The sequence below is a fragment of the Vulpes vulpes genome, chromosome 9, assembly GCF_048418805.1.
Source record: "Vulpes vulpes isolate BD-2025 chromosome 9, VulVul3, whole genome shotgun sequence".
Classification (NCBI taxonomy): domain Eukaryota; kingdom Metazoa; phylum Chordata; class Mammalia; order Carnivora; family Canidae; genus Vulpes; species Vulpes vulpes.
This window is the reverse complement of record NC_132788.1, coordinates 35191970-35218292: the sequence shown is the minus strand read 5'-3', so window position 1 is coordinate 35218292 and position 26323 is coordinate 35191970. Positions and strand designations below refer to the sequence as shown.

The following is a 26323-nucleotide window of genomic DNA, read 5'->3' as shown; positions in this document are numbered from 1 at the left end:
GAGAGTCAAGTCGGCCCCTGGAGGTTTTGAATTTAGATCATTAGCCTCCTACCCCACACAGCTCACAAAGGAGCAAATGTCTTTTTTTTTTTTTTTTAAATAACACCACTTTTTTTTTTTTAATTTTTATTTATTTATTTATTTATTTATTTATGATAGTCACAGAGAGAGAGATAGAGAGGCAGAGACACAGGCGGAGGGAGAAGCAGGCTCCACACACCGGGAGCCCGACGTGGGATTCGATCCCGGGTCTCCAGGATCGCGCCCTGGGCCAAAGGCAGGCGCCAAACCGCTGCGCCACCCAGGGATCCCAGGAGCAAATGTCTTGAGGATAGACAGGTTGCATAATTGTGGAAAGCCCTTCCCTATAGCAGAACTTTGTCCCCTAAGGACAAATTGTGGACATTTAACACAATGTGACAGACTGTGGGACATTTAACTTTAAATCTCCTTAGGCTTTAAAAACTTTAACAGCGCAGTTCCCCAGACTCCAGGACCACCATAGAGCTCAGCAAATGCCCATGGTGGAAAACTGGTAAAAAATTAGGGGCTTCTCAAAGTTTTTAGTTTGTTGTGCCAACCACAACCACACAACTACTGAAAGTTCTGCTAGTTTCTCTTTTCCCTAAAAGACCCCCTTTTTCTGGCCAACCCTTATTTTCAGCCCATGCTCAAAACTGACAAATGTCTCCAGAGATGAAATGAAGACAGCCAGGATCATCAACTCATCAGAAAGAGTTCTTTTCAATCTAGAATTATAATTTTATTGCTTTCACAGCTGTGACTTTAAACATGATTCTTACAATGATTTGTTGCTTTCCCCCCATAGATGTTACGGTGGGAGCATTGGCCTAATATGACCTCTTGCATCCTTTTTAGAACTGGAAGTCTCATTCCCCTCAAATATGAAACCTCCTACATCACTTACTGTTTTTTTTTTTTTTTTTTTTTTTTTTAACTGACCTCCTCTTTTCTGACCTCCAGGGCTGGTCACTTAGACTTCTCTTTTAGCTTTTCTAAATGGTCTCATTCAATTGCAGTGATATTGAATACTATCTCTACACTGAGTTCTCCACCTTGCATCACCAGCCCTTACCTCTTCTAATTGCCAAGTTTGTAAATCTAACTGCATTGTTTCTATCTCCAATTGGATGCTGAAGAGACATCTCAAATCTAGCATGGTTAAATCATAGCTGATCCCCACCCCCACATCCACTCCTCTCAGTTCCTCATCCTTTCCTCTTTCCCTTGCAACCCATATCCAATCCATTGGATAAATATTTTTATGTCTGCCTCCAAAATGGATGCTGAATCGACCAATTCTTATTTCTATTGCTAAAAACCTGGTCTCAGGGGCACCTGGGTGGCTCAGTTGGTTAAGCATCTGCCTTTGGCTCAGGTCATGATACCAGAGTCCCAGGATGGAGTCTGGTGTTGGGCTCCCTGCTCAGTGGGGAGTCTGCTCCCCCGTCTGTCTCTGCTGCTTCCCCCGCTTGTGCTCTCACTCTAGTAAGTAAATAAAAATCTTTAAAAAAATAAAAATAAATAAAAATCTGTTCTCAGTCTTGCCCAGGATACTAGGAGTTCTAATCTTTCCCTTCCCCTCCAACCTGCCTACCTGTCAACTCATCTTCACAGCAACTGATACAATTGCCAGTTTCTTTTCTTTTTAAAGATTTTATTTATTAATGAGAGACACACAGAGAGAGAGGCAGAGACACAGGCAGAGGGAGAAGCAGGCTCCATGCAGGGAGCCTGATGTGGGACTCAATCTCAGGACCCCAGGATCACACCCAAGTCATGAATGGGAAAAGAGCTATCATTGCTCAGTGCTATTGGTACATGCTACTGGACTGTAGAAAGGAAATACAGAAAAGAGCAATACGGTTATGGTTTGGTATTTTCTCTCACTATACTATCCAAAACATAATTGTTTTAATAGTATTATAATCCCTGTGAGGGAAACCTTCTAAAGACTTAACAGTTTCTAAACTCTAAGTAATTAAGCTTAACTGCAGATCCATCAGTGATATGTCCTAGCACTGTATTTTACAAGCTGTGAATGATGAAATCAATGTAGTGTTTTCATTGCTAACACTTTAATGGAATCACAGAAAATATCAGCATACACTGCAGTAGTAAGGGTAAATTTCTGTGAGCACACCCACATACTTAACATGTATGTGTAGGTACTAGGTGGTGCTAGCTTCAAAATGTAATTATTACTGTGGTCAATGTTTTCAAGAGTAAGGAAGTCACTAGCACTAGCCGAAAGCATTAGTTTCACATATTTTTATTCCATATAAAACAAAACTTAGACCCATCACGTAGAATACACTTATTTAAGGTTTTGACAGTGTACAAAATTAAAATCTGGGTGTTTAATCCAAAATTTCACATAAGTATTATCTTGTAATTTCTTTCATTTAGTAAGTAAAATTTTAAAGTGTATATTATTCTGGAAGCAAATCATCTCCTAATTCTTCATCAGCAAAATCATCCTCGTCGATTCTTTTTTTGGCTGCAGTTTTTGGTCTTTCTATTTGAGGGCCAAGTGGATCCACATAGGAGGCATCTAGGTTTCAAAACAGATTGTTACATTAGAATAATAAACACAATAAATGTGAAACCAATTAATCTCATAATCTGAACTGAGTGAGCAGAAATGCTCTCCCAAGTCATTTAAAATTTTGTCTGTATATAAAAAATTCTTAATGCCCAGTTATACATTTTGCCATCTCACCAAATCTTCTCCAGACCTGATTAAGCCTGTAGGAACTGGGTGGGGAGCACCAGCACTTGCCTATTTCTTTGTTACTGCTACTTTCATAAGGTTCATTTGTTCCAGGTAAAGCTCTGAGTTTGGCACTTAGTCGTTCACCTTTACTACTGGCACTACAGTTCTGGCCACTATCTGAAAACACAAAGATAAAAATGCATTTGTTTTACATGTTGAGAAAACATAACGCTATATTATGAATCTTAAAGTATAGTTATTTGCCAAGAAACAGGTTGCAAAAACAAACAAAAAAACACGTTGCTTCATTTGGAAGCCAACTTCTGAGGAATATAATTCTTGTTTCCTGAAACTTAAAAGAAACCTCTTGTTGGCAATCTTTAACATAGATAAAACCACTTAGAAGTACTCTTTATATGTAGGCTTTCACATGTATGAAACCTGTATACAGGTTTCAATTTTATAGATTCACTGGTGAGAAGTTAGAGACCATGTTGACAAGTATAACCTAGGAAAGAACAAAGAGCAACTGGAGAAGGGACAAACTGGAAGTCGTAAGATGAGTATGAGCTGTATCATCAACCTCATTATCAAAGCTGGTGAGTGGTCCTAAAATCACATCAAATGAAAAACAGCAGAAGAGGTAGGAGAGGACCTGGATCATATAATTACTTTCTTCAAACATTTGGAAAATGTTCATGTAGAAGAGGATTAGATTTGCCCTATACAGAGTAGATTTTGGCTTAGTATAAGGAAAACCTTTAAAAGGATTATAGCATCCAAATACGGACGGGCTGCCATGGGAAAAACTGCAATCCATATCACTGAAGATTTTCAAACGGGGCTGAATACTCACATTAGTAGGAAATACTAGGGAGTAATTCTCAACCTTAAATTTCCAATATATTTTGTAAAAGAAACACTCCCCTAGCTCTACAGTTTTTATTTCTTTCCCTTAAAATTCCCATAATGCCATTTTTTCCTATTATGGGAGATTCACTTTTAATAAGAGCTGTCCATCAACATATACTGATCATTTCTTTGCTGAATATACTTCATATTTTAGTGTATTGATAACGTCTCTGGGATTAAACCAAAACAAGGCAGTCTTTAAAATCCCCATATTTTGATGGTGGCCAACCGAACAAAAATTTTGAGTCTAAGTTCTTATAAAAAGCATTACTATTTCCCCCCACTGCTATTATTGGAAAATAAAATCCTTAGTTTTAGACACTGAATGGGTGTAAACATTTTAGTATTCGTTTTTATAATTTTGCTCCCTTCTAATTTTTTGTGTTTTTTTTATTTTTATTTTTATTATTATTATTATTATTTTAATTTTTTGTTATAATTAGGTCCATCTTTTCCATCTGTAAGGATAAATGGGTATCTTTCAACGGGATTAAGTGAGCTCAAGTCAAAGAGTTTGAAAACCATTGTAGGCACTATTTCTTTTTTCACTTTTCATATTCATATACGTTATCTATATGAATAAAACAAAACTCTGACATCTCCTTCAGCCATCCATAGCACTTCTGAAATCCTAACATACTGAAGGATTCCAATTCTGTGAAAAGAGCAAACTTTAAAAAATAAAAATAGACTTCCTTACAAGAACTTCCGAATGCCCAACTGAAAAGCCATGAATATGTTTTTTAAACATTTTCTATTATAAAACATCAGTGAGGGCATATCATGAATATTCTCATTTCATAATTTTCAATCAACTTTCATTGAGTAACATGGGCAAGTGTAAATGGATCAATAAGCATTTATAAGTATGGGTGAGTTTTATGCCTAAATAATGAAACAAGTTATTAAAATTGTTTCACCATAGTAACAAACAACAATTACTATTTCCTAAAGGAAAGTTAACATATTAAATAGCTTCCAAAAACAAGAATCTGGAGATCAATTTATCTGAATTATCAATCAATTAACATTAAAACTTCCAAATGATACTTTTATAAGAGAAAAATCTTAGAATAATAGAATTTAGAGTAATAGGATTCTTGAAACTTACCTATACCAGAAAAAAGAGAATACCCAATGAAATAGACAATGTATATAGACCAATCCCAGAGTAAGCAATACAATTGGTTAATAAACATATAAAAATATTTAAATTTACTTAGCCTTTGAAACATATTAAGTGAAGAAAGTCAAGTCAGAATTCTAGATACCATCTTTATAAAGCTTAAAAAAAGCAAAATTAAAAAGTGTTTGCATACATGATAAAACTGTATGTGAAAAGGCAAACTAAAAAAATATAAACCTGGATATACATAAAACATAAAAAAAACCCAAAACCCACTCACAGTGGTTATCTGTAGGGAAGGCAGGAGGTGGTGTGAGAAAAAGCACATAGATAGGCATAGGAGTAACGTTCTGATTCTAATGCTTTATGATAGCTTCATTAATTTTAATTTTATATGCTTTGTAACTGAAGAGTGCTAAATTGATTCTTTTGTAGGTACCAAGTATTACATAATTTAAACCTCCACATAATTCTAAATGTAAGATTCAACATTGCCTATTAAAATGGCCAAGATTTTAAAAATATCAGGTAAGTGAAATGAACAAACCTTCGAGATTAATGTGGTAGTATATATCAACACTTAATTTTGTGGTCACCAAGATAGTAGAAGAGGAATCTCCAGAACTTTTTCCCTCACGAAGATACCAGCTTGACAATACACAGTCCAAAATACCTTTATGAGAATTCCAGAAACCAGTTTATCTGCAGTACCCCAGATAAACTCAAATCCAAGAACAATTGCATTGAAACAGGTAAGAAAAGCCATCTGATGTCAACTGTGTCAGTCCCTATCACAAACTGGCATAACTCAGATTGGGAGAAAAAGTCTCAACATTCTCCCTTGGGGAGGAAAAAGTAGGATGGAACATATATCCAACATCTTGGCTTTTTAGGGAACCATGTGAGAGACTGGTTTCTGTTTTGCTTTACTTGGAGTGCTGATAAAGAACCAACATACTCTTGATGATAACAAAAGAGAGCTTGGTGGTTTGCTGCAGTGCCAGAGTACATTCTCTCACTATGCCCAGAAGCTAACACAGCTTGCTGTGATCTAGGGAAAGGATCTAGCTCATGGCTTCTTCCTGAGCAAGGAAAAATTAGAGTAGAATGTACATCCAGTAGTCCAGCTTGTGGTGTTGGCAGTGATTCCCAAGGGCCTGGTCTCACCTGACTCAGAGCGCTAATGGGGAATTGGCACATCTTGGATGCATGGGGGCTGCCCAGAACAAAAGAGGGCTCAGTAGCTTATGGTAGTGCTAGAGGTCCTACAGCGCTATAGATATCAGAGGAAGTAACAGATTACAGATCCTGAAACCTCTCTAATTGGGAAATTACGTATAAAAGCTGAGAGAAGGGGATCCCTGGGTGGCGCAGCGGTTTAGCACCTGCCTTTGGCCCAGAGCGCAATCCTGGAGACCCGGGATCGAGTTCCGTGTCGGGGTCCCGGTGCATGGAGCCTGCTTCTCCCTCTGCCTGTGTCTCTGCCTCTCTCTCTCTCTCTGTGACTATCATAAATAAAAAATAAAATAAAATAAAAAGCTGAGAGAAGATGCCATACCATACCATAAAAGCTTTAAGAAACTCCCATTGTCTCTAGTGGGGCTGACATGTGACAGTTTCCCTTGTACACAGCCAGGCACCTAAACCAGAGAAAAGTGGCTGTTTTTTCATATGAAGAAATAGCAAGAAACATGAAAACATGGCCCAATGAGAGAAACAAAACAAATCTTCAGAAATTGACCCTGAGGAAATGGAAATCTATTGATTACCCAACAAAAAATCCAAAATAAATGTCTTAAATAAGCTCAGTGTGCTACAGGAGAACACAGACAGACAATAAATAAAATCAGGAACATGAAGCATGAATGAAAGTAAACTATCAGAGACAGAAACTAAAAAAGGACCAAGCAGAAATTCTGAGGCTGAAGAATAAAACAATAACTGAATTGAAAATGCACTAGAAGGATTCAAACACAGATGTGGTCAGAGAGAATAAAGGATCTGTGAGCTCGCAGAGAGGTCATCTGAAATTACCATCTCAGAAGAACAAAAACTAAACAGAATGAAGAAATGTGAGGAAAGCCTAAGAGACTTATGAAACATAATTTAGATTTTGGGACATAAATAAATATATGTATTATAAGAGTCCCAGAAAGAGATAAATATACATATTATGGGGCAGAGAGATTTGAAGAAATAATGGGTGAAAACTTCCCAAGTATGAGAAAGGAAATGAATATCCAAATTCAAGAACTCAAGGAACTCCAAATAGGATGGACATAAAAAGATGCCCATTGAGACACATTATAATCAAAGTGAAAATTCAAAGACAAAGAATCTTAAAATGAGCAAGAGAAAAGCTAATTCATCATAAACAAGGAAGCCAGCATATAATGATGAGCTTTCACAGCAGAAACATTACAGGCTACAAGGGAATGGGATGGTATCTTCAAAGTAAAGAAAGAAGAAATATCTGCCAACCAAGAATACAATATTTGGCAAAACTATCCTTCAAAAAGGATGGAGAAGTAGACTTTACTGGATAAAGAAAAGCAGGGGAATTTATCACCACTAGACGTGCCTTGCATGAATTGCTAAATCCTTCAAGTTGAAACAAAAGGACATTAGATTATAAGAGAAAAATCATATGAAAATATAAAGCTCTCTGTAAAGGTAAATATAAACACAGAATCCTGTAATACTGCCATGGTAGTACATAAATCACTTTTAATTCAGGTGTAGAATATAAAAGATAAAATCATAAAAATAAGTATGAAATTATGTTAATGAATACAAATGATAAAAAGATATAATTTGTAATATTGATAACACAGTGTTGGGGCAATGTAAAGGAGTAAAGTTTTTGTGTGTAATTGAAGTTGTTATTAGTTTAAAATAAATTGAAATAGATTGTTATAAGTATAGGATGTTTATGTAATTCCCATGGTAATCACCTACAGAAGATACACAAAAGAAAATCAGAAAGGATTGAAAGTACGCTGCTACAAAAAAACAAACAAGTGAAAAAAGCAATGACACACAAAAGAAGACAGCAAGAGAGGAAAAGGACAAAATAACTACAAGGCATACAAAAAATTTAACATAATGGCAATAGTAAGTACTTATCTATTTGTAATTATTTTAAATATGAATGGATTAAACTCCATAAAAAGACACAGAGTGGCTGATAGGTTAAAAAAAATTTCCAGCTATATGTTATCTATAAGAAACTATATTTATTTTAAAAATATTTTATTTGAGAGAGAGAGAGAGAGAGAGAGGGAGAGTGAGCACACATTTGAGGGAGAGGCAGAAGCAGACCCCACTGAGCAGGGAGTCTGACTCGAGGCTTGATCCCAGGACCCTGAGATCATGACCTAGACTGAAGGCAAATGCTTAATTGACTAAGCCACCGAGGTGCCCCAGAGACGAACTTTAGATACAATGACACACATAGGCTAAAAGTGAAATGATGAAAAAAGATATTCCATGAAAATGGTAACAAGAAGAGAATAGGAGTGGCCATACTTATTTCAAACAACATGGACTTTAAGTCAAAAACTGTCACAGAGACAAAGGACATTATATAATGATCAAAAGGCCAGTTCACCAAGAAGATATAATAATTATATATGCACTTTAACAGCAGAGGACCCAATATTTGAAAGGAACATTGACAGAAATGAAAGAAAAGATAGTAACATAGTAATACTAGGAGGTTTCAATGTCTCACTTTCCATAATAGATCAGTGAGCAGAATATCAAAAGGAACCAGAGGACTTGCAACACTATAGATTAATTAGACTGAACAGATATTTACAGAATACATCATCCAACAACAGCAGGATAAATGTTCCAGTGCACATGGAACAATTAATTATCCAGGATAAATCATAGGTTAGCTATTAAACAAATTTCAACAAATTTAAGAAGTTTGAAATCATACCAATCACACTCTTGAACACTCAATGAGACAAAGAAGAAATCATAAGGGGAATTTTAAAGTGTCTTGAAGCCAATGAAAACAAAACATACCATTACTGGATGTGGCAAAAGCAGTGCTCAGAGCAGTGTAGTTATAAATATATGCATTTAAAAAGAAGAAAGATTTCAAATTAATAACCTAAATAGGTTCGCCTGGCCTGGGTGGCTCAGTGGTTGAGCATCTGCCTTCAGCTCAGGGTGTGATCCCGGCTCCCTGCAAGGAGCCTGCTTCTCCCTCTGCCTATGTCTCTGCTTCTCTCTGTCTTTCATGAATAAATAAATAAAATATTTAAAAAAAACTAAATAAACACCTCAAAGAATTAAAAAGAGAAGAACTAAACCTGACTTAGCAAAAGGAAGGAAATTATAAATATGTGAAAAGAAATAAACACAATATAGCAGAGAAAAATAATAAAAAAAATAAAACTAGTAGTTTTTTTTGAAAAATTCAAGAAAACAAACCCTTAGCTAGACTGAGAAAAAGAGAAAAGACAAAACAAATGAAGATGTGAAGACAAGTCAGAAATGAGAGGAGACATTACAACTGATGCCACAGAAATAAAAAGGATCATAGAAGACTACTGTGAACAATTTTATGTGAAAAAATTGGGTAACATAGAATAAATAATTAAGTTTCTAGAAACATACAATGTACTAAGACTGACTAATGAAGAAATAAAAAATATGAATGACCTAGAAGTAACAAGTGGATTTAATCAGTAATCAAATACCTCCCAACAAAGAAAACCCTTGGACCAGATGGCTTTACTGGAGAATTCTATCAAATATTTAAAGAAGAAATAACACCAATACTTCTCAAACTTCCAAATAAAACTGAAAAGGAGGGAACACCTCCAAACTCATTCTATGAGGAAAGCATAGAACATCTATACCCAAATCATACAAAGATACTATACGAAAACTATAGATCAATATCCCCGATGACTACTGATACAAAAATCTTCAATAAAATGCAAATTTATGTGGCAGCCCGGGTGGCTTAGCGGTTTAGCGCTGCCTTTGGCCCAGGGCGTGATCCTGGAGACCCCGGATTAAGTCCCATGTCGGGCTCCCTGCATGGAGCCTGCTTCTCCCTCTGCCTGTGTCTCTGCCTCTCTCTCTCTCTCTGTGACTATCATAAATAAATAATAATAAAAAAACCTTTAAAAATGCAAATTTAACTTGACAACATATTAAAAGAACTATGTTTCTTCATCATGTGGACCAAATGGAATTTATTCTTGGAATGCAAGGGTGGTTTAATATATGAAAACCAATCTGTATAGCATATCACATTAATAGAATGAAGTAGCAAAAACCATGTGTAAAATGGAGAAAGGACAGTTCCTTGAACAGTGTTGGTAAAAGTGTATATCTATATCCATATAATGAGGTTGGATCCTTATCTCACACAATATGCAAACATTAATTCAAAATGAATTAAAGATGTAAATGTAAGCCCTGAAATTATAAAACTCCTAGAAGAAAACACAGGGTTTGGAAAGCTTCATGACACTGGATTTGGCATGATTTCTTGGGTGTGACACCAAAAGCACAGGCAACGAAAGAAAAGACAAATGGGATTACATTAAACTTTAAAAACTGTGCAGCAGAGCAACCAATCCAACAGGGTGGAAGACAACTTGAGGAATGAGAAAAAATATTTGCAAGCCATATATTTGATGAGGTTAATATCTATATTTATTTTAAAATCCTACAACTCAACAACCATAACATAAACAACCCAATTAAAAAGTTAGGCAAAGAACTTGCATAGACATTTCTCTAAAGAAGATATTTAAATGGCCAACAAGTATAGGAAAGGATGCTCAACATTACTAATCATCAGGGAAATGAAAATGAAAAGCACAATGAAACATGACCTCACACCCATTAGGTAGCCAATACCAAGTAACAGAAAATAACAAGTGTCTCCAAGTACAGTACCTCTACACTTCTGGCAGAAACGTAAATGGTGTAGTGCTATGTAAAACAGTAAGAAGGTTTCTCAAAATATTAAAAATAGAATTGCCATATGACCCAGCAATTCTGCTTCTGGGTATATATTCAAAAGGATCTTGTAGAGATATCTGCACACCTCCTGTTCATTATTATTTATAATAGCCGAGAGATAGCAGCAATCTAAATGTCCATTAATAGATGAATGAATAAAGAAAATACTGTGTATACATACAAGGGAATATTGCTCACCCTTAAAAAGGAAGAAAATCTGGTCATATGCTACATCATGGATGACCCTCGAGGACATTATACTAAGTGTAATAGAAGCTAGGGGGTAGGAGAGGATTGTTGTGAAATGGGTACAGTTTTAGTTTTGCAAGAAACAGAATAGACAGTGGTTGCCAGTGGTGGGGAGAATAGAGGGGGAAAAGGGCAGTAGTTGTTCACTGGGTATAGAGTTTCAGGTTTGCAAGATGAGAAAGTTCTAGAGACCTGCTGCACACCAATGCAGCACTAACACTATACACTTAATGTTAATTAAGATAGTATTTTTTTTTTTTTGGTTTTGACCATGATTTTTTTAAAAAGGCAAAAGTTTGCACATCTTTACATTTGGCAATTCTACTCCTAAAATTTACTAAGGATATGATGGCAAATAAAGGAAGCATGCTACAACATTTAGCAGCATTATTATCTGGGTAAGAAATTTTGAGTAACCTTAGTTTTTTCCTTTGTTTTTGTCTGAAAGTCTACATTTTCTGTAATAGTATTCATTTTTGGTAGTATTTTAGGAAACTATTATCTTTCTGAAGTTAAGACAGTTCATTGGAGAGAGCAATGTGATGCTTTAAGGCTCTAGCAAAGGAATAGATTTGACTCACGTTTCTCTCATGTAAATCTTTTCTTTACACTGTGTATCACAAGGGAGACCAACCCTGTCCCTGCCCCAGTTATATGTAGTTATAATCAACATACAAAAGATGGCACACACTTAATGTGTAGATAGAGGAGTCTCATAAAGCCATCAATATGAGGATGAAGTACAAATCTATCACCCTCCAAAGTTTCCCTTTGCCCCTTTGAAATTCCTCATTCCCACTTCCCGCCCCATTCATCCATCCCAATCTTCAGGTAACTACTGATCTGTTTTCCATCACTACGTATGTGTGTGCTCTTTTTAAAAAACCTGGCTTCTTTGATTCAGCAGAGATTCAGCTATGTTGTTTCAGGTGTTTTTCCATTTAACTGTGGAGTAGTTGTGTAGACATGCTACAATTTATTCCTTTGTTGATGACTTTCGTGTTGTTTCCAGTTTGGGGGTATTTGAAATAAAGCTATGAATATATTTGTCCAAGTCTTTGTGTGGACACATACTTTCATTTCTCTTGAGTAAAATCTTAGAATAGCTAGGTTGTATGGTAAATATATGTCTAACTTCAAAAGAAACTGTCAGGCAGCCCTGGTGGCGCAGCAGTTTAGCGCCGCCTGCAGCCTAGGGTGTGATCCTGGAGACCCGGGATCAAGTCCTGCGTCGGGCTTCCTGCATGGGGCCTGCTTCTCCCTCTGCCTGTGTCTCTGCCTCTCTCTTGCTCTCTCTGAATAAATAAATAAGTTTTTAAAAAATAAAAGAAAAGAAAAGAAACTGTCAAACTACTTTCTAAAATGGTTGTGCCATTTTACATTCCCATCAACAGTGAATGAGAGTAACAATTGCTCCACATCCTCACCATCACTTGGTTATGGTTAGTCTTTTCCATTTAGTCATTCTACTGGGTATCTAATCGTGGCTTTAATTTTATTTCCCCAATGACTAAGAAGTGGCCATATTTTCATGTGCTTAATTTTCATCTGTATACCTTCTTTATCAAAAATTTTTGATGACTTAGTTTATTTTAAATAATTAATATGGTGTATTGTTCAGAATGTTGAGGACATGTTTTCCTTTCCTAAATCCCTGTGAATAAAAGTAAATCTATATAAAAACTACAGCAGTACAGAGCATATGTTTGTGTGCTATGGGGGTAATAACAGGGGAGGTACCAACATGAATAGATTTTGGAGAACTATTCCTCCCACCCCAGCTTTGTTGAGATGTAACTGACATATATATAGCATTATGTAAGTTTATGGGATGCAATGTGATGATTTGATACACATATATACTGCAGTATTATTACTAACATAGCACTAGTTAACACCTCCATCATGTCACATAATTACCATGGGGTGGGGGGGGTTGGGAACACTTAAGTTTCAAGCATCTTTTTAGTATATAATACAGTTTTGTTAACTATAATCACAATGTTGTACATTGTATTTCCAGAACTAATTTACCTTCTAATTCCACTCCTGATAACCACGGTAACCATGATTCTACTCTCTGTTCCTACAAGTTTGGCTTTTTATTCCATATGTGAGCAATATCAAACAGTATTGTCTTTCTGTCAGACTTATCTCACTTTGTATAATGCCCCCAAGGTCCATTCAATCCTATTATTTGTTGTTGCAAATAATAGGATTTCCTTGTTTTAAATTAATTTTTATGATGCCTTTTTAAAAAGGATTTTATTTGAGAGAATGCTCAAGAGAGCATGAACAAGGGGGAGGGGCAGTGGCAGAGGGAGAAGCAGACTCCCTGCTGAGTAGGGAGCCCTGCTCAGACTCCATTCCAGGACCCTGGGATCATGAACTGAGCCAACAGCAGATTCTTTTTTTTTTTTTTTCAACAGCAGATTCTTAACTGACTGAACTACCAAGGTGCCTGCAAATGGCAGGATTTCCTTATTTTATATGGCTGATTAATACTCTTATTGCACATATACACCACATCTTCATCATTTTATCTGTTGACAGAGACTTAGGTTGTTTCCATATCTTGGCTATTGTGAATAATGCTACAATGAACATGGGAGTGCAGATATTGCTTTAATATCCTGTTTTCATTTCCTCTGGATATAAACCCAGAAGTGGGATTGTTGGATCATATGATAGTTCTATTTTTAATATTTTGAAGAGTTTCCAACTGTTTTCCATGGTGGCTGCACCAATTTATATTCTCAACAGTGTACAAAGGTTCCCTTTATTCCACATTCATACCAATACTTGATATCTCTTGTCACTGAGATGACAGTCATTCTAACAGGTGTGAAGTGATGTCTTATTGTAATTTTGATTTGCATTTCCCTGATCATTAGTGATGCTGAACATCTTTTCACGTGTGTTAACCATCTTTATGCATCCTTTGGAAAAATGTCTATTCAATTCTCTATTTTAAAATCTATTTTTTTGTTATTGCATTATAGGTGTTATTTATATATTTTAGATATTAGCCCTTATCATATATATGCTCATTCATAGACCTTCCTTCATGAAGTGCCTGTTCAAATATTTTCATGACGGAGCACCTGGGTGGCTCAGTGGTTGAGCGTCTGCCTCTGGCTCAGGTTGTCATTCCAGGGTCCTGGAATGGAGTCCCACATTGGGCTCCCGGTAGGGAGTCTGCTTCTCTCTCTGCCTATGTCTCTGCCTCTCTCCCTGTGTCTCTCACAAATGAATAAATAAAATCTTAAAAAATATATTTTTTCATGATTAAAAAAAGACAATTGGGTTGTTTTCCTACTTACTACTGAGTTGTAAGAGCTCTTTTTATATTTTAGATACAAGTCCCTTGTCAGATATGTATTTTTCAAGTATTTTTCCTATTTTGGCTTGCCTTTTCACTTTTATAGCAGTGTCTTTTGAGAAGTAAAAGTTAATTTTGATGAAGTTCAATTTATCCATTTTAAAAAATTTTATGGATCATAAGCTTTTAATGTCATAGCTAAGAAATCTCTGGCTAGCCCAAAATCATGAAGATTTTCTCCTGTGTTTTCTTCTGCAAGTTTTATTTTTATTTTTATTTTTTTTCTTCTGCAAGTTTTATAGTTTTCAATTTTGTGATCTATTGTTTTTCTTCCAATTAATTAACATATAGTGTATTATTAGTTTCAGAGGTAGAGTTCAGTGATTCATCAGTTTTATATATATCCATCTTGAGTTAATTTTTGTATATGGTGTAAGGTATAGATCAGTTATTATTATTATATTTTGCATGTGGATGTCCAATTATTCCAGCACTGCTTCCCATAAAATTGCTTTTTGCACTTGTTAAAGGTTAATTGACTATGTATGTTTGGGTCTATTTCCAGACTTTATTTTGTTCCACTGCTACTAATGTATCAAAAGAAAAACTTTTGATGTCCACATTTCTAGAGTCACATATAACATCTGTTTTACCTGTTCATTTAAATATTTACCTTTTGCTAGTTTGGAAGTTATACATCCCATTTCACTTATTTTTATATTTACTAGATATTTTAGGCATTTTAATATGTGCATTTAACATAATCTAAAATTAATCAGTCTCTTTACCCTCCTCCCAAACAAAGCCAGGATCTTTGAATGCTTTATTAAATGACAACTTACATCCCTGCCTTAAATGGTACCGTGGTCTAGGAATTTAACTGTATCTTGATTTTTAAAAATTCTACAACATAGAGTATTGCCATTATTTTAAATATTGAACATATACTTAGATTTAATAGCCTATTTGCCATCATACTTGCTTTCTTTTCTTTTTGTACTTCTGGCTTTCCCCGCTCAACTTCAAGTATCCCCTTTTCAATTTCTTTTAAAGAGAACCTGCTGGTTAAAAATGCTCTAAAATGGCTTTGTATTATGTTCATTCTTGAAATATAGACTCAATGGCATACAATTCCAAGTTGAAAGTCATTTTCTCTGCACACATTGAAGATATTCCACTATTTCTGGCTTTCTTTTTAGGCTTTGAGAAATCAGCAAGAGTTTTTCTGCCTTTCATATATTGTAACTTGGCTATAATATATGTATTTTTATCCCATTTGAGAGTTATTTAGCCTCAATAATCTGAGCATCTTTTTTTTTTTTTTTGAAGATTTTATTTATTCATGAGACACACAGAGAGGCAGATACACAGGCAGAGGGAGAAGCAAGCTCTTTGCAGGGAGCCTGATATGGGACTCAATCACAGGACTCCTGGATGATGACCTGAGCCAAAGGCAGACACTCAACCCCTGAGCCACCCCGGTGCCCCCTGAGGATCTTATTAATTCTTGAAAATCTCAGCCATTATTTATTTCCTTTTCCTTATTCTTTCTAACCCAATTATATCTAGGCTAGACTTTATTCACTACATCCTTCATGTCCCTCAATCTCTCCTGCTTTCCATCATTATGACCCTCTATCCTTCATTCTAGTAATTTCTTCAGCTTAGTAATTTCTTAGTAATTTCTTCAGCTCTATCTTCCAGGTCATGTATTCTCTCTTCATCTGATCTAATTTGCTGTTCAGGGCCAGCAAACTTTTTCTGTAAAGGACCATTTAAAAATATTTTAGGCTTTGTGTGCCATATGGTTTCTGTTGCAACATGAAGGCAGAATGAGCATGGCTGTGCTCCAGGAAAACTTTTATTGACAAAAATAGGTGGTAGCTCAAGCCAGATCTGATCTGTAAACTGTAGTTTTCCAACCCCGGTTTAAACCATAAATTTTCAGGGCTCCTGAGTGGCTTAGTCAGTTAATCATCTGCCTTCAGCTTGAATCATGATCCTGAGGTCCTGGAATCAAGCCCCATGTTAGGTTCCCTACTCAGTGGAAAGCCTACTTCTTCCTCTGCCTTCCCCCCACTTGTGCTCTTGCTCTATCTTAAATAAATAAAATCTTAAAAAAAATTCTCAAAAACCAAAACAACAACAAAAAAACAAAAAAACAAAAACAAAACAAACAAAAAAACCCAAAAACCCAAAAACAAAATTTCTAATAGAGGAGTTTATAATTTGAATTATATTTTTTAGTTTTGGAAGCTGTATTTGGTTCTTTTCAATCTGTGTAGTAACTTCTATATTCTTTTATCCCTTTGTCATACTTAAAATACACAAGTATTGCCCACTATCTTGATCTGATTCCTGAGTTTGTATAGTGAGAATCTGGACAATGAGGGAGGGATTGTGCTGATTCTTCAATTTTAGATAGCAAGTGTTTAAGAGCTCAGGTACCAGAGGATAAAAACACTTCATCAAACCCCCCACCCCAAACACAAAAAAACAAATTCAATCCATTCAGTTCTAGAGTTCAAATAACAAGAGATATCTCCATTCTCACTTTTATATTTTTACCTGATAATTAGAACATCTGTAGTCTTTGAAAATTGGATTCTACAGCTTCTGTTGTTGCTCATTCATAGTGCTTTTTCCTCATGTGCTCAGACATCTTTAAATTGTATGTTCCTGTTTTTTTAAACTTTATCTGAAGGATGTATTTGAGGTTTATTTACAGTATATTACTTCAGGATAGATTTAAACTTGTTTCTCCTTAGGTACCTGGGAGCAGCACCAACTCCGTTCCACTTTGTGCCAAATTTTCAGTGTGGGGTTCCTTCAGGTCACACAGGTAATATATATTCTAGCTCCCAAAGTCTGTGATTGAGGGTTTATGGTTAGGAATTTTCCAGGGAGCTTTTCCTGTTTTTTACATTCCAGTAGTGCCAACATGGAAATCCATCCTTTGCAGGGTGGATTTTTTTTTTCTAGTTGACCTACTGCCAGTATTTCCTATTAGGGGTCCTGGTTTTATAAAGGGATTCTTTGATTTGACCTCTGACTTTTTGGGGCCCCTCACTGCATCCTTTGTTCCTCATGAGTGGCCTATAAATCTAGGCTCTAGGCCACCAGGGATTAGCTAGAACCAATGCTATGCCAGCTTCTACACAAATTTATTCCTTTGGATTTAAATTTACTACTTTTTTTTTTTTTTTTAAGGTTCCACATCCAGCAAGGAACCCAATGTGGGGCTTGAACTCATAACCCTGAGATCAAGACCTGACCGTGAGATCAACAATCAGACACTTGGGCACCTGGGTGGCTCAGTGGTTGAGCATCTGCCTTTGGTTCAGGTCGTGATCCCAGGATCCTGGGATTGAGTCCTGCATCAGGCTCCCCATAGGGAGCCTAATTCTCTCTCTGGCTTGTGTCTCTGACTCTCTTAAAAAAAAAAAAAAAAAAAAAAAGAGAGACACTTAAACCAACTGGGCCACACAGGTGCCCCTCTACTCATTTTTAATCTCCAAAGATTTTCCTTTTTTCTTGCCATTTTAGCCATGCATTTAAAAACTTTTTTCAAACAAAACAAAACAACAACAACAAAAAAAACAAAAAAACCCCCCAAAAAACAAACCTTTTTCATTTTCTTATTTTCTTTCCTCTCCACCAAACCCCCCATCCAATACTGAATTCACCATTTTTAGGAGTGCTATTCCTGGAGGAGTTTCCCTGAATATTCAGTCCATCTTACTGTCAGAAATAGAAGTAATAATTTTATAGTCAGCAGGAAACACATAATGTTACTAAAAAGATTAAGCCTAACCTCTTTATGTTTCAGATGAGAAAACAGGCCTAAGGAGGTAAAGTCACTTGTTCAAGAGTTCACAGTTTAAGTTAGTGCCAAGACCATCTGTGAAACCGAGGATTTAGCTAGTCCTTGCCCATTCTATAATTATGCCTTTTTAGCAAAGGACCCATGTAAAGTGTGGCACTTTCCATCCAGTTGTAGAAAGTTTATATGAGTAAGCACAGCCTTATTCACGTACACGTACCTAACCATACGCTATTCCAAGTTTAACAGCACAGAATATGGTTGTCTTAACAATGTATCAAGGCAAAGTAAACTCACGACTTCTTTTCATAGCTCTATGTTTTAGACCCTTCTCCTATCTCCAGAATAGCCTAAGTCCTCTTGTCTTATAAAACAAGCTTGCAATCTTGAGATTTGGGGAAAAAAATCTCATAATACTACTACTGCTAGAGGAGAGACTACATCCTGCCTTGACCAATGTTTTTACAAGGTAACTCATACTAGGAAGGCAAACTGTTTGTAACATTTTAGAAAGTTAAGGCCTTAAAATATGAGTTCCTTTTTTGGTAAGAAAGTGAGTTTTATAACATAGGCTCTATTCATGGAACAAATTAAATAAAGTTAAGAGGCTCTACATAAATTTTCACCATTCTCTTCAAATAAAAATGCAATCACTTTCCAAGGGAAGACAATCTCTACTTATTTAGAAAGAATATGGTTAAGAGCATGACAATATTTATAGTTGTAGATAAAATGAAGGCAGAAAAAGTAACTATAAAGAGAAGATGAAAAGCAATATACTTCATTTTTGTTAATTCTTTAAACAGAATCAGATTACAGCAAAAATTTTACAAAACTGAGTCCATACTACATTTACAGGAATCATGTAAAAATAAGACAAGTAAAAAAAAAAAAAATAAGACAAGTATATAGATTTATCTTTCATGACATCAATGATATTTTAAAACCCTGATGAGTATAGGGTTGCCTGGGTGGCTCAGTTGGTTGGGTATCTGCCTTTAACTCAGGATATGATCCCAGGGTCTTGGGATCGAGCCCTGCGTTGTACTCCCTGCTCAACAGGGAGTCTGCTTCTCCCTTTCCCTCTGCTCATTCTTTCTTACTCTTTTCTTGCTTACTTTCTGTCTCAAATAAGTAAATAATAATAAAATCTTTAAAAATAGTAAAATAAAATTCTGATGAGTATTAATTGCGCTCCTCCTCTCCTCAGTACCTGAAGCTGTTCCATATGGCAGAGGAAAGATAACATGGCCACTACCTTCAAATCCTTTACCATCTGTGGGTACTTTTACTTTAATTTTTTTAAATTTTTATTTATTTATGATAGTCACAGAGAGAGAGAGAGAGAGAGAGAGGCAGAGACACAGGCAGAGGGAGAAGCAGGCTCCATGCACCGGGAGCCCGACGTGGGATTCGATCCCGGGTCTCCAGGATCGCGCCCTGGGCCAAAGGCAGGCGCTAAACCTCTGCGCCACCCAGGGATCCCTTACTTTAAATAATCACTATAAATAATTTCTATGATGCTCTATCTTTAACATATTTTTAAAAATCCAACAAAAGATCTGATTATTTTGCCTTCTTCCTATTTTGTTGATTGCGGTATGCTTTTAACACTTCTGTATAAATTACAGACAAGTAAAAAGGAAACCATGTTGTATAATTACTGTTATTCACTACATTCTAATTGCAAATAAGATTCTTTTTCAAAAGTTCTATCACCTCTGGAAGCTGTCATATTCAATGTTTGAAGGCTTTGGTGTTCTAATGGTAACATAAGTCCCTTAAGATTAGGCAAGGAAGCATGATGTCGGATGTCCCCACAGTAGAGAAGGGCAGTGATAACTGTCACAGTGATACACTGTGGAGAACAGAATTAAACTTGGAATTATTTCCAGTTGAAAATTTAGCTCATTCTGATGTTTTCTATCACAAATAATGTAATCAATATGTGTATATATAATTCTTTGTCCAAAACTAGGGTGTGGACATTTAAAAGTCTTAATGAATACTACCAAATGTTCCCAACAAGTTATACCACTTAGAGTTCCCACCAGCAGCATTTAATTTATAGAGAATGCCCATCTCATCTCATCCTTGTAATCCTACAGTATTATCCTTTTCAAAATCACTGATTATTTTTTAGGTTAATTTACATTTCTTTAATTCTTGGTGATGCTGCATACTTACCACCATACATGAGAGAACAGTTTTTATTCTCTTCTCCACCTTCCTGCATCCTATACATTCCTTAAGTCATTGGAATTCAATTTTTGCTTCCAACAGTGTACTGAGGCCACTTTCCTTAGTTACCAACAGTATCCTAAGTGAAAAATCTAATGGCCTTTTTTAGTTTTCAATGTCAAATTCACCATTATCTGATAATTCTCCAATATCCTTCCCCCTTCCCTTAGGGCTAGGGGGAACTGTCCCTGATTTCTTATTTTTTTAAAAGTGCTATCCAAATGAAATCTTTAAAAATTCTTCCTACTGCCCTGAATATGTTACAAACACACTGCCCTTACTTTTTCAATCTCTTCTTAAATTATTCTCTTTTGGTGAGCTGTAAACTCTAATTTCACTATCCATTAGACATTAAAAAAATATTTTTGGTCTTTCTCCTCCATCTCCAAGATGATACTCACTTTGGCACCTATGAAGATGCAATCACTATGGGAGATCTTCTCTTATTCCGAAAGTATAAAGAAATTTTTGTTCATACCTAGAAATACTAAAGAACATCAGACAGTACTTTTGAGACCTGTAGCATGAATCTATTGTCCGAATTACTTCTAGGTACTTTGTAGTCAGGCTTATAAATGATCTATCGTCTTATGAGGAAGCTGATCTTCCTTTGCCTCTGCCCCTTCTGAAAGTTAAGGGCCATGTACCACAGCCATGGAGCCAAAGTACCCTCCCAACCCCTCCCACCCAAGAAAGGAATGTGGCATCATCAGCTCAGATGATGTAGTCCTCATATAATTTTACAAGGCCCATTGCTTGGACCTAGTTTTACTGTGAAAACTTCAGCTCATTTTTACATTGTTACAGCTGTGAGTCTCAGTTTAACTCCTTATTCTTATTCATCTAATTGTATTTATTACCCAACAAAACAACCAACAGGGATGTATCAAAATTGGAAAAGCTGACTGTGATAGCTCCTATAACAGGCAACACTCAGTTGAAGGCGGCTGTGGAAGGAATCAGTGAAGATATATGCAAAGTACATAACTGATTTATTACATTTTAGTAAAGCTCAATTAGGCTGAGCATGGAGCCCAATGCAAGGCTTCTACTCTCATGACTATGAGATCAAGGCCTGAGCTGAGATCAAGAGTTGGACACTTAACCAACTGAGCCACCCAGTTATATTTTGCATATCTTAAATGCTTAATTCAGTACCTGGTATATAAAAAACATGGGAGAAGTTGAAAGGGAATTGGTATTTATTAATATACCTGCTATGGTCAGGAACTTGATAAATGCTTATTTACTGATAAACGAAAGACAAGAAAGGAAAAAAGAACTGATGGAATATATGTTGTGTATGTATGGAATATATGTGTGCGCACGTATATATATATAAATATATATATTTTAAAAATATATATTACATGTTTTACATAGTCTATCATTTAAATACATATATTACATATATCAGTAAAATGTTTAGATTGGATTTCCTTTGCTTCCTATAATCTGTCTCTGATGGAAATCCCAAAAGAGGAGTTTCATGAATGTTTTGACTAACAGCATTATTGGAATAAATATTCAGCTTTCCAAACTGGTAACTTCAAAATACAGCTCATTTGCATATATAATTTCTAGAATTTTTGCTTAAAGAAATCCTTTTATAAACTCTATATTCTGTAGTAAGAGGTACACTTGACATTTATCTTCATGTATAGCTAAATGTGATCCTGTGGTGGTAGGAAACACTGAGAATAACCAACTACAAGGTCATATATGCAGTAGAGGTAAGAACATGGACCCTCACTCTACACAGATGTGGACACCAGAATTTCAGGTACTGCCCCCGTTCTCTTTGGTCAAAGAGGTGCTTGCCTGTGTCAGGCACTGTGTTAAGAGCTTTCTATGTATTAACATATCTCTCCCTTTCTTTTTTTTTTAGGAGAGACACACATACAGAGAGAGAGAGAGGCAGAGACACAGGCAGAGGGAGAAGCAGGCTCCACGCAGGGAGCCCTACATGGGACTTGATCCCGGGTCTCCAGGATCACGCCCTGGGCTGAAGGCAGCACTAAACCGCTGAGCCACCCGGGCTGCCCCATATCTCTCCCTTTCAAAACCCTATTAGGTAGGTCCTATTTTCACTCCAATTTTACCTATAAGAAAACTGTGACAAAGAGATTAAGTAATTTGCCCAAGATCACCTAAGATGTGGTGACTTAAAAAAAAAAAAAGGGTCACAGATGTTGAATGAATACCAGGACTGAGGAATTAATTACAACGATCTCAAATGCAGGGCAATAAGCTAAGGGCCAGAGGAAGGACCATGTTCTATGAAGACACAAAACCTCAGACACTCTGTTATTATGTGTATGACATATCTGGAGGTGGCTGGGATGTAAACAGCTAAGTCATATAGCTGAAATCAGTGCTCTGATTAAGTGGGTACACGGAAGGTCCCCACCTGTCACACTCAATATTCATGGAGAGGCTGGCCTGGAGCAGGAAGTAGGCCAACTACAGTTTGGGGCCCAAACCTGGCCCATCCCCTTTTTTTAAACACCCAGTGAGCTAAGAAAGGTTCAGACATCCTTTTGTTTTTTTTCCTCCAATTTTAAATACAGTTTAGGTTCAGACATTCTTAAAGGCTGGGGGAAAACACCCCAAAAGAATAACAATATTTTGTGACACATGAAATTTACAAGATATTCAAATTTCAGTGTCCACAGATGAAGTTTCAGAGAGCCCAGCTGTATCCATTCACTTACATGTCGTCCATGTCAGTCTTCACGACACAGCAAGTACAGGTACAGCCCTGGAGCCTCAACCATATATTACTTGGCTCTTTACATAAAAAGTGTGCTGACCCCTTGGCTTAGAGAAACACTGTACCAGAGAACATATGACACATAAGCAGATGAGACCAGCAAGGAAGACAGACACAGAGACATTTCTTCAGAATCTGTGACATACAGAATACTTTGGTGCTACAGTCAGTGCTATCAACTCTCTCGTAATATTTACTGCTAATAAAACTCCCTTTGTGTTACATACCAGCTTTCAAATGCTTCGATACCAGGGCATTCAGCACAACTACTCTATAACTTTCTGAGGTGAAGAAGGCACTTGCCCTGGGAGGAAGCTGACAGGAGTAACAATCTTGCAAAATATGAGTCCTCAGACCTCTGGCTTCTCCAGGCTGCTTTTGCCCTACACATACTCAACGCTCTTTCTTCTAGAGGCCAGCTACATTTTGTTGATGTGATTCTTTGAATTTAGGTCTATTTACATATGCTTTTGCTATTTCCCCTCCTCAGAATGTAACCTTTGGCTGGTCCACAGGTGGTGGGCACTAAGCATGAGTGTTCACTCTGCCTGGGATACCACTGAAGTCAGCAAAACTGTGAAAAGATATTCTAGTAAAAAAATGTACCCTTGGAGTATATAATCTGAAAACAAAACTTCAAATTAAAAAGAAAAAAACATGGCTACAATGTATTTTATAAAGCACACATTCCTCAAAAAGTTAACCATAAAGTTAACTGAGTCATATTACCCTACTCACTTTCAATATAAAATTATTTTTAGTGTAAAACTAAGAGATACATTGTCACAGGAAAAGTTCACACCCAGGACAATAAAAACTAAAAAAATGCAGTGAACTATTAAGTAGCACCCAGAATAAATAAAAACAATTTTAAAATGAAACCTTAATAACGCAGTACTGAAATCACAAAATGCAACCATCATGCTAAAATGGAAGATGTAAGATGCCTTATAAGAAGGCACTCTTGTTTCCTGAGGACAGATACACATGAGAAACAGAGGTGTTCTGTGGATTTCCTGTTTTTTTTAATGCAAGCCAGCACACTGGACAGGAATCTGATTACTCCTTTCATCTGGTCTATCCATGGTCTCGAGACCATACATCTGCTAACTATGGAGACTTGGAACTTGTCAAATATAGCTCTCCTTGTGGAAACTGACTTTCACTGTGACTTAACTTTTTTCTGAATTGTTTGATGTTTTGGCAATGAGCAACTGAAACCTTAACTCCAAATTTGGCATTTAAAAGTCATGTATTTCTACCTCAAGGAGTTAGATTCATTTCATTTTAAGTTAATTCTACAAAAACAAACTAATGTACTGAAGATCCTGGAATGGATAATTCAATATCCTAAACCAAACACTATTGCTTTGCATGCAGTTTGTATATAATAATAATAATAATAATAATAATAATAATAATAGATACTCAGTGTGTGCCAGGCATTGCACTGAGCCCCCTTCCATGAGTTGTGCATATAATTTTAAGTTAGGCTCAAGCTCACACCACCTCCCAGGGTAATGACACTTGGGAGTGACAGAGCTAGGGCATGAGGCCAGAAGCTGGATGACTGCTGCTACTGTGAATTTGAATTTGGTGGTAATAGTTGTAGCAACCTTTCTATACACTGTATCACATTTACTCTTGTAATATCTTGTTTAAGGTCCCATCAGCTCGGACCTTGTCAGAAATACAAATTCCTTGGTGTGGCCCAGATTGGTTCAGAAATGCTGGACTTAGGAGTTTGGCAGGCTATTTTTACAAGTGTTCCAGGTGACTCTGCCATATGCTAAAATTGGAGAATCACTGAAGAGGACAGGAGCTGGGGCTTATTAAACAAACTAATAGCAAAAGTAAGGCTGTAGTAGGACTAGCCTGATCCACAAAAAAAAAAAAAAAAAAAAAGACAATTTTCAAGGGCCCTCAAGCATTTCATTTTATATGATCTAATCATTCTGATATTTAAGTTCCCTATGATCCTCTCATCTGGGCAATACTTTAAAAACCTAGACGCAGGCACTACATTTATTTTAACAGCTTAAGGCTGGCCTCTTGGATGCATTTAGAAAATCACCCCTTTCCACTATGTGATCTGTGGATCAAATCCAGAGAGAAGTGCCAAATATTTCCATGTTACTACATAAATGTGCATCTCAAGGTTTCACAGGCAGAGGCAGAAGATGGGTAAGATTGGGGTCTGTCACATGTGGGTTTGTACTGGGAAATCCTGAGGTATAATAGGTAAGTGATTGGTACTGCTGAGTGGGAGGGAGAGTGCTGGTGAGGATGGAGGCGCATTGCAGTGTGCTGCAGCAAGCTCTGAGAGGGCCCCATGAGGTGGAAGGGAAGAGAAAATGAGACAGGCATCCACAGCACACTTTATTCACACTTCAAAGCCAGGACATCCTGCACTGTGGCCTGTGCCAAGAGCTGGAGGAAAAAAGTCAGAAAATAGGATTCTTGAAAAAGTGTCAGGGTAACCAGCAAGGTCACCAAAAGAGGCATTCCAACTTGGGCTGCAGGAGGGAATGAAGAAGTCTGGGATGCCATGTATCTCAAGGGATCAGGAAATAAAGAACAAAAAGGCAAATGGTGTGTGTGCATTGGGGGGGGAAGAAAGCAAGAACCCTAAAAAGGAAGTATTTAATGCTTTAAACTTGTGCCAAGAGGACCAAACAGCATGAAACCCAGCTTGTAAAAGTGTCTCAATAACACAGAATTTCTACTCCAAGATTCCCTCCTGTGAGAATAAGGCTTATTTGTACACCAGAATTGTTTGTGTTGGACTTAAAACAGACTGGATGAGAGAAAGGAATATTTATTAAAAAAGAGAAAGGCAATGGGGGAAGGGCAGGACCAGGAAGCAAATTTGTAACAGAAAGGCCTCTCCTTCTGTGCACTCAGGTATCAGATCTGAGGTAGCCTCATATTTCTCTATTGTGAGTCTTTTTCTTAAAGATTTTATTTATTTATTCATGAGAGACACAGAGAGAGAGGCAGAGCCATAGGCAGAGGGAGAAGCAGGTTCCCTGCAGGGAGCCCGATGTGGGACTCAATTCTAGGACCCTGGGATCATGACCTGAGCCAAAGGCAGATGCACAACTGCTGAGCCACCCTACTATGCTAGCCACCCTAGGATGCTG

The 26323-nt window shown here is 36.7% G+C and overlaps 1 protein-coding gene across 6 annotated transcripts in view; it reads right to left on the bottom strand.

The window, feature by feature from the left end:
* Positions 1 to 2277: 2277 nt before the first annotated feature.
* IFT88 (intraflagellar transport 88) overlaps positions 2278 to 26323 on the bottom strand; it is a 134356-nt gene continuing 110310 nt past the window's right edge. For all 6 annotated transcript variants that reach the window (XR_011994211.1, XM_025996644.2, XM_025996641.2 and 3 more), the window contains 2 exons: positions 2804 to 2914; positions 2278 to 2575 (listed from right to left, as the gene is read on the bottom strand). Coding sequence is in view for 5 of the 6 variants with exons in the window: in XM_025996644.2 (XP_025852429.1) it covers positions 2454 to 2575; positions 2804 to 2914 (233 nt within the window). In the remaining variant the exon portion in view is untranslated. The remainder of the gene's footprint in view (positions 2576 to 2803; positions 2915 to 26323) is intronic.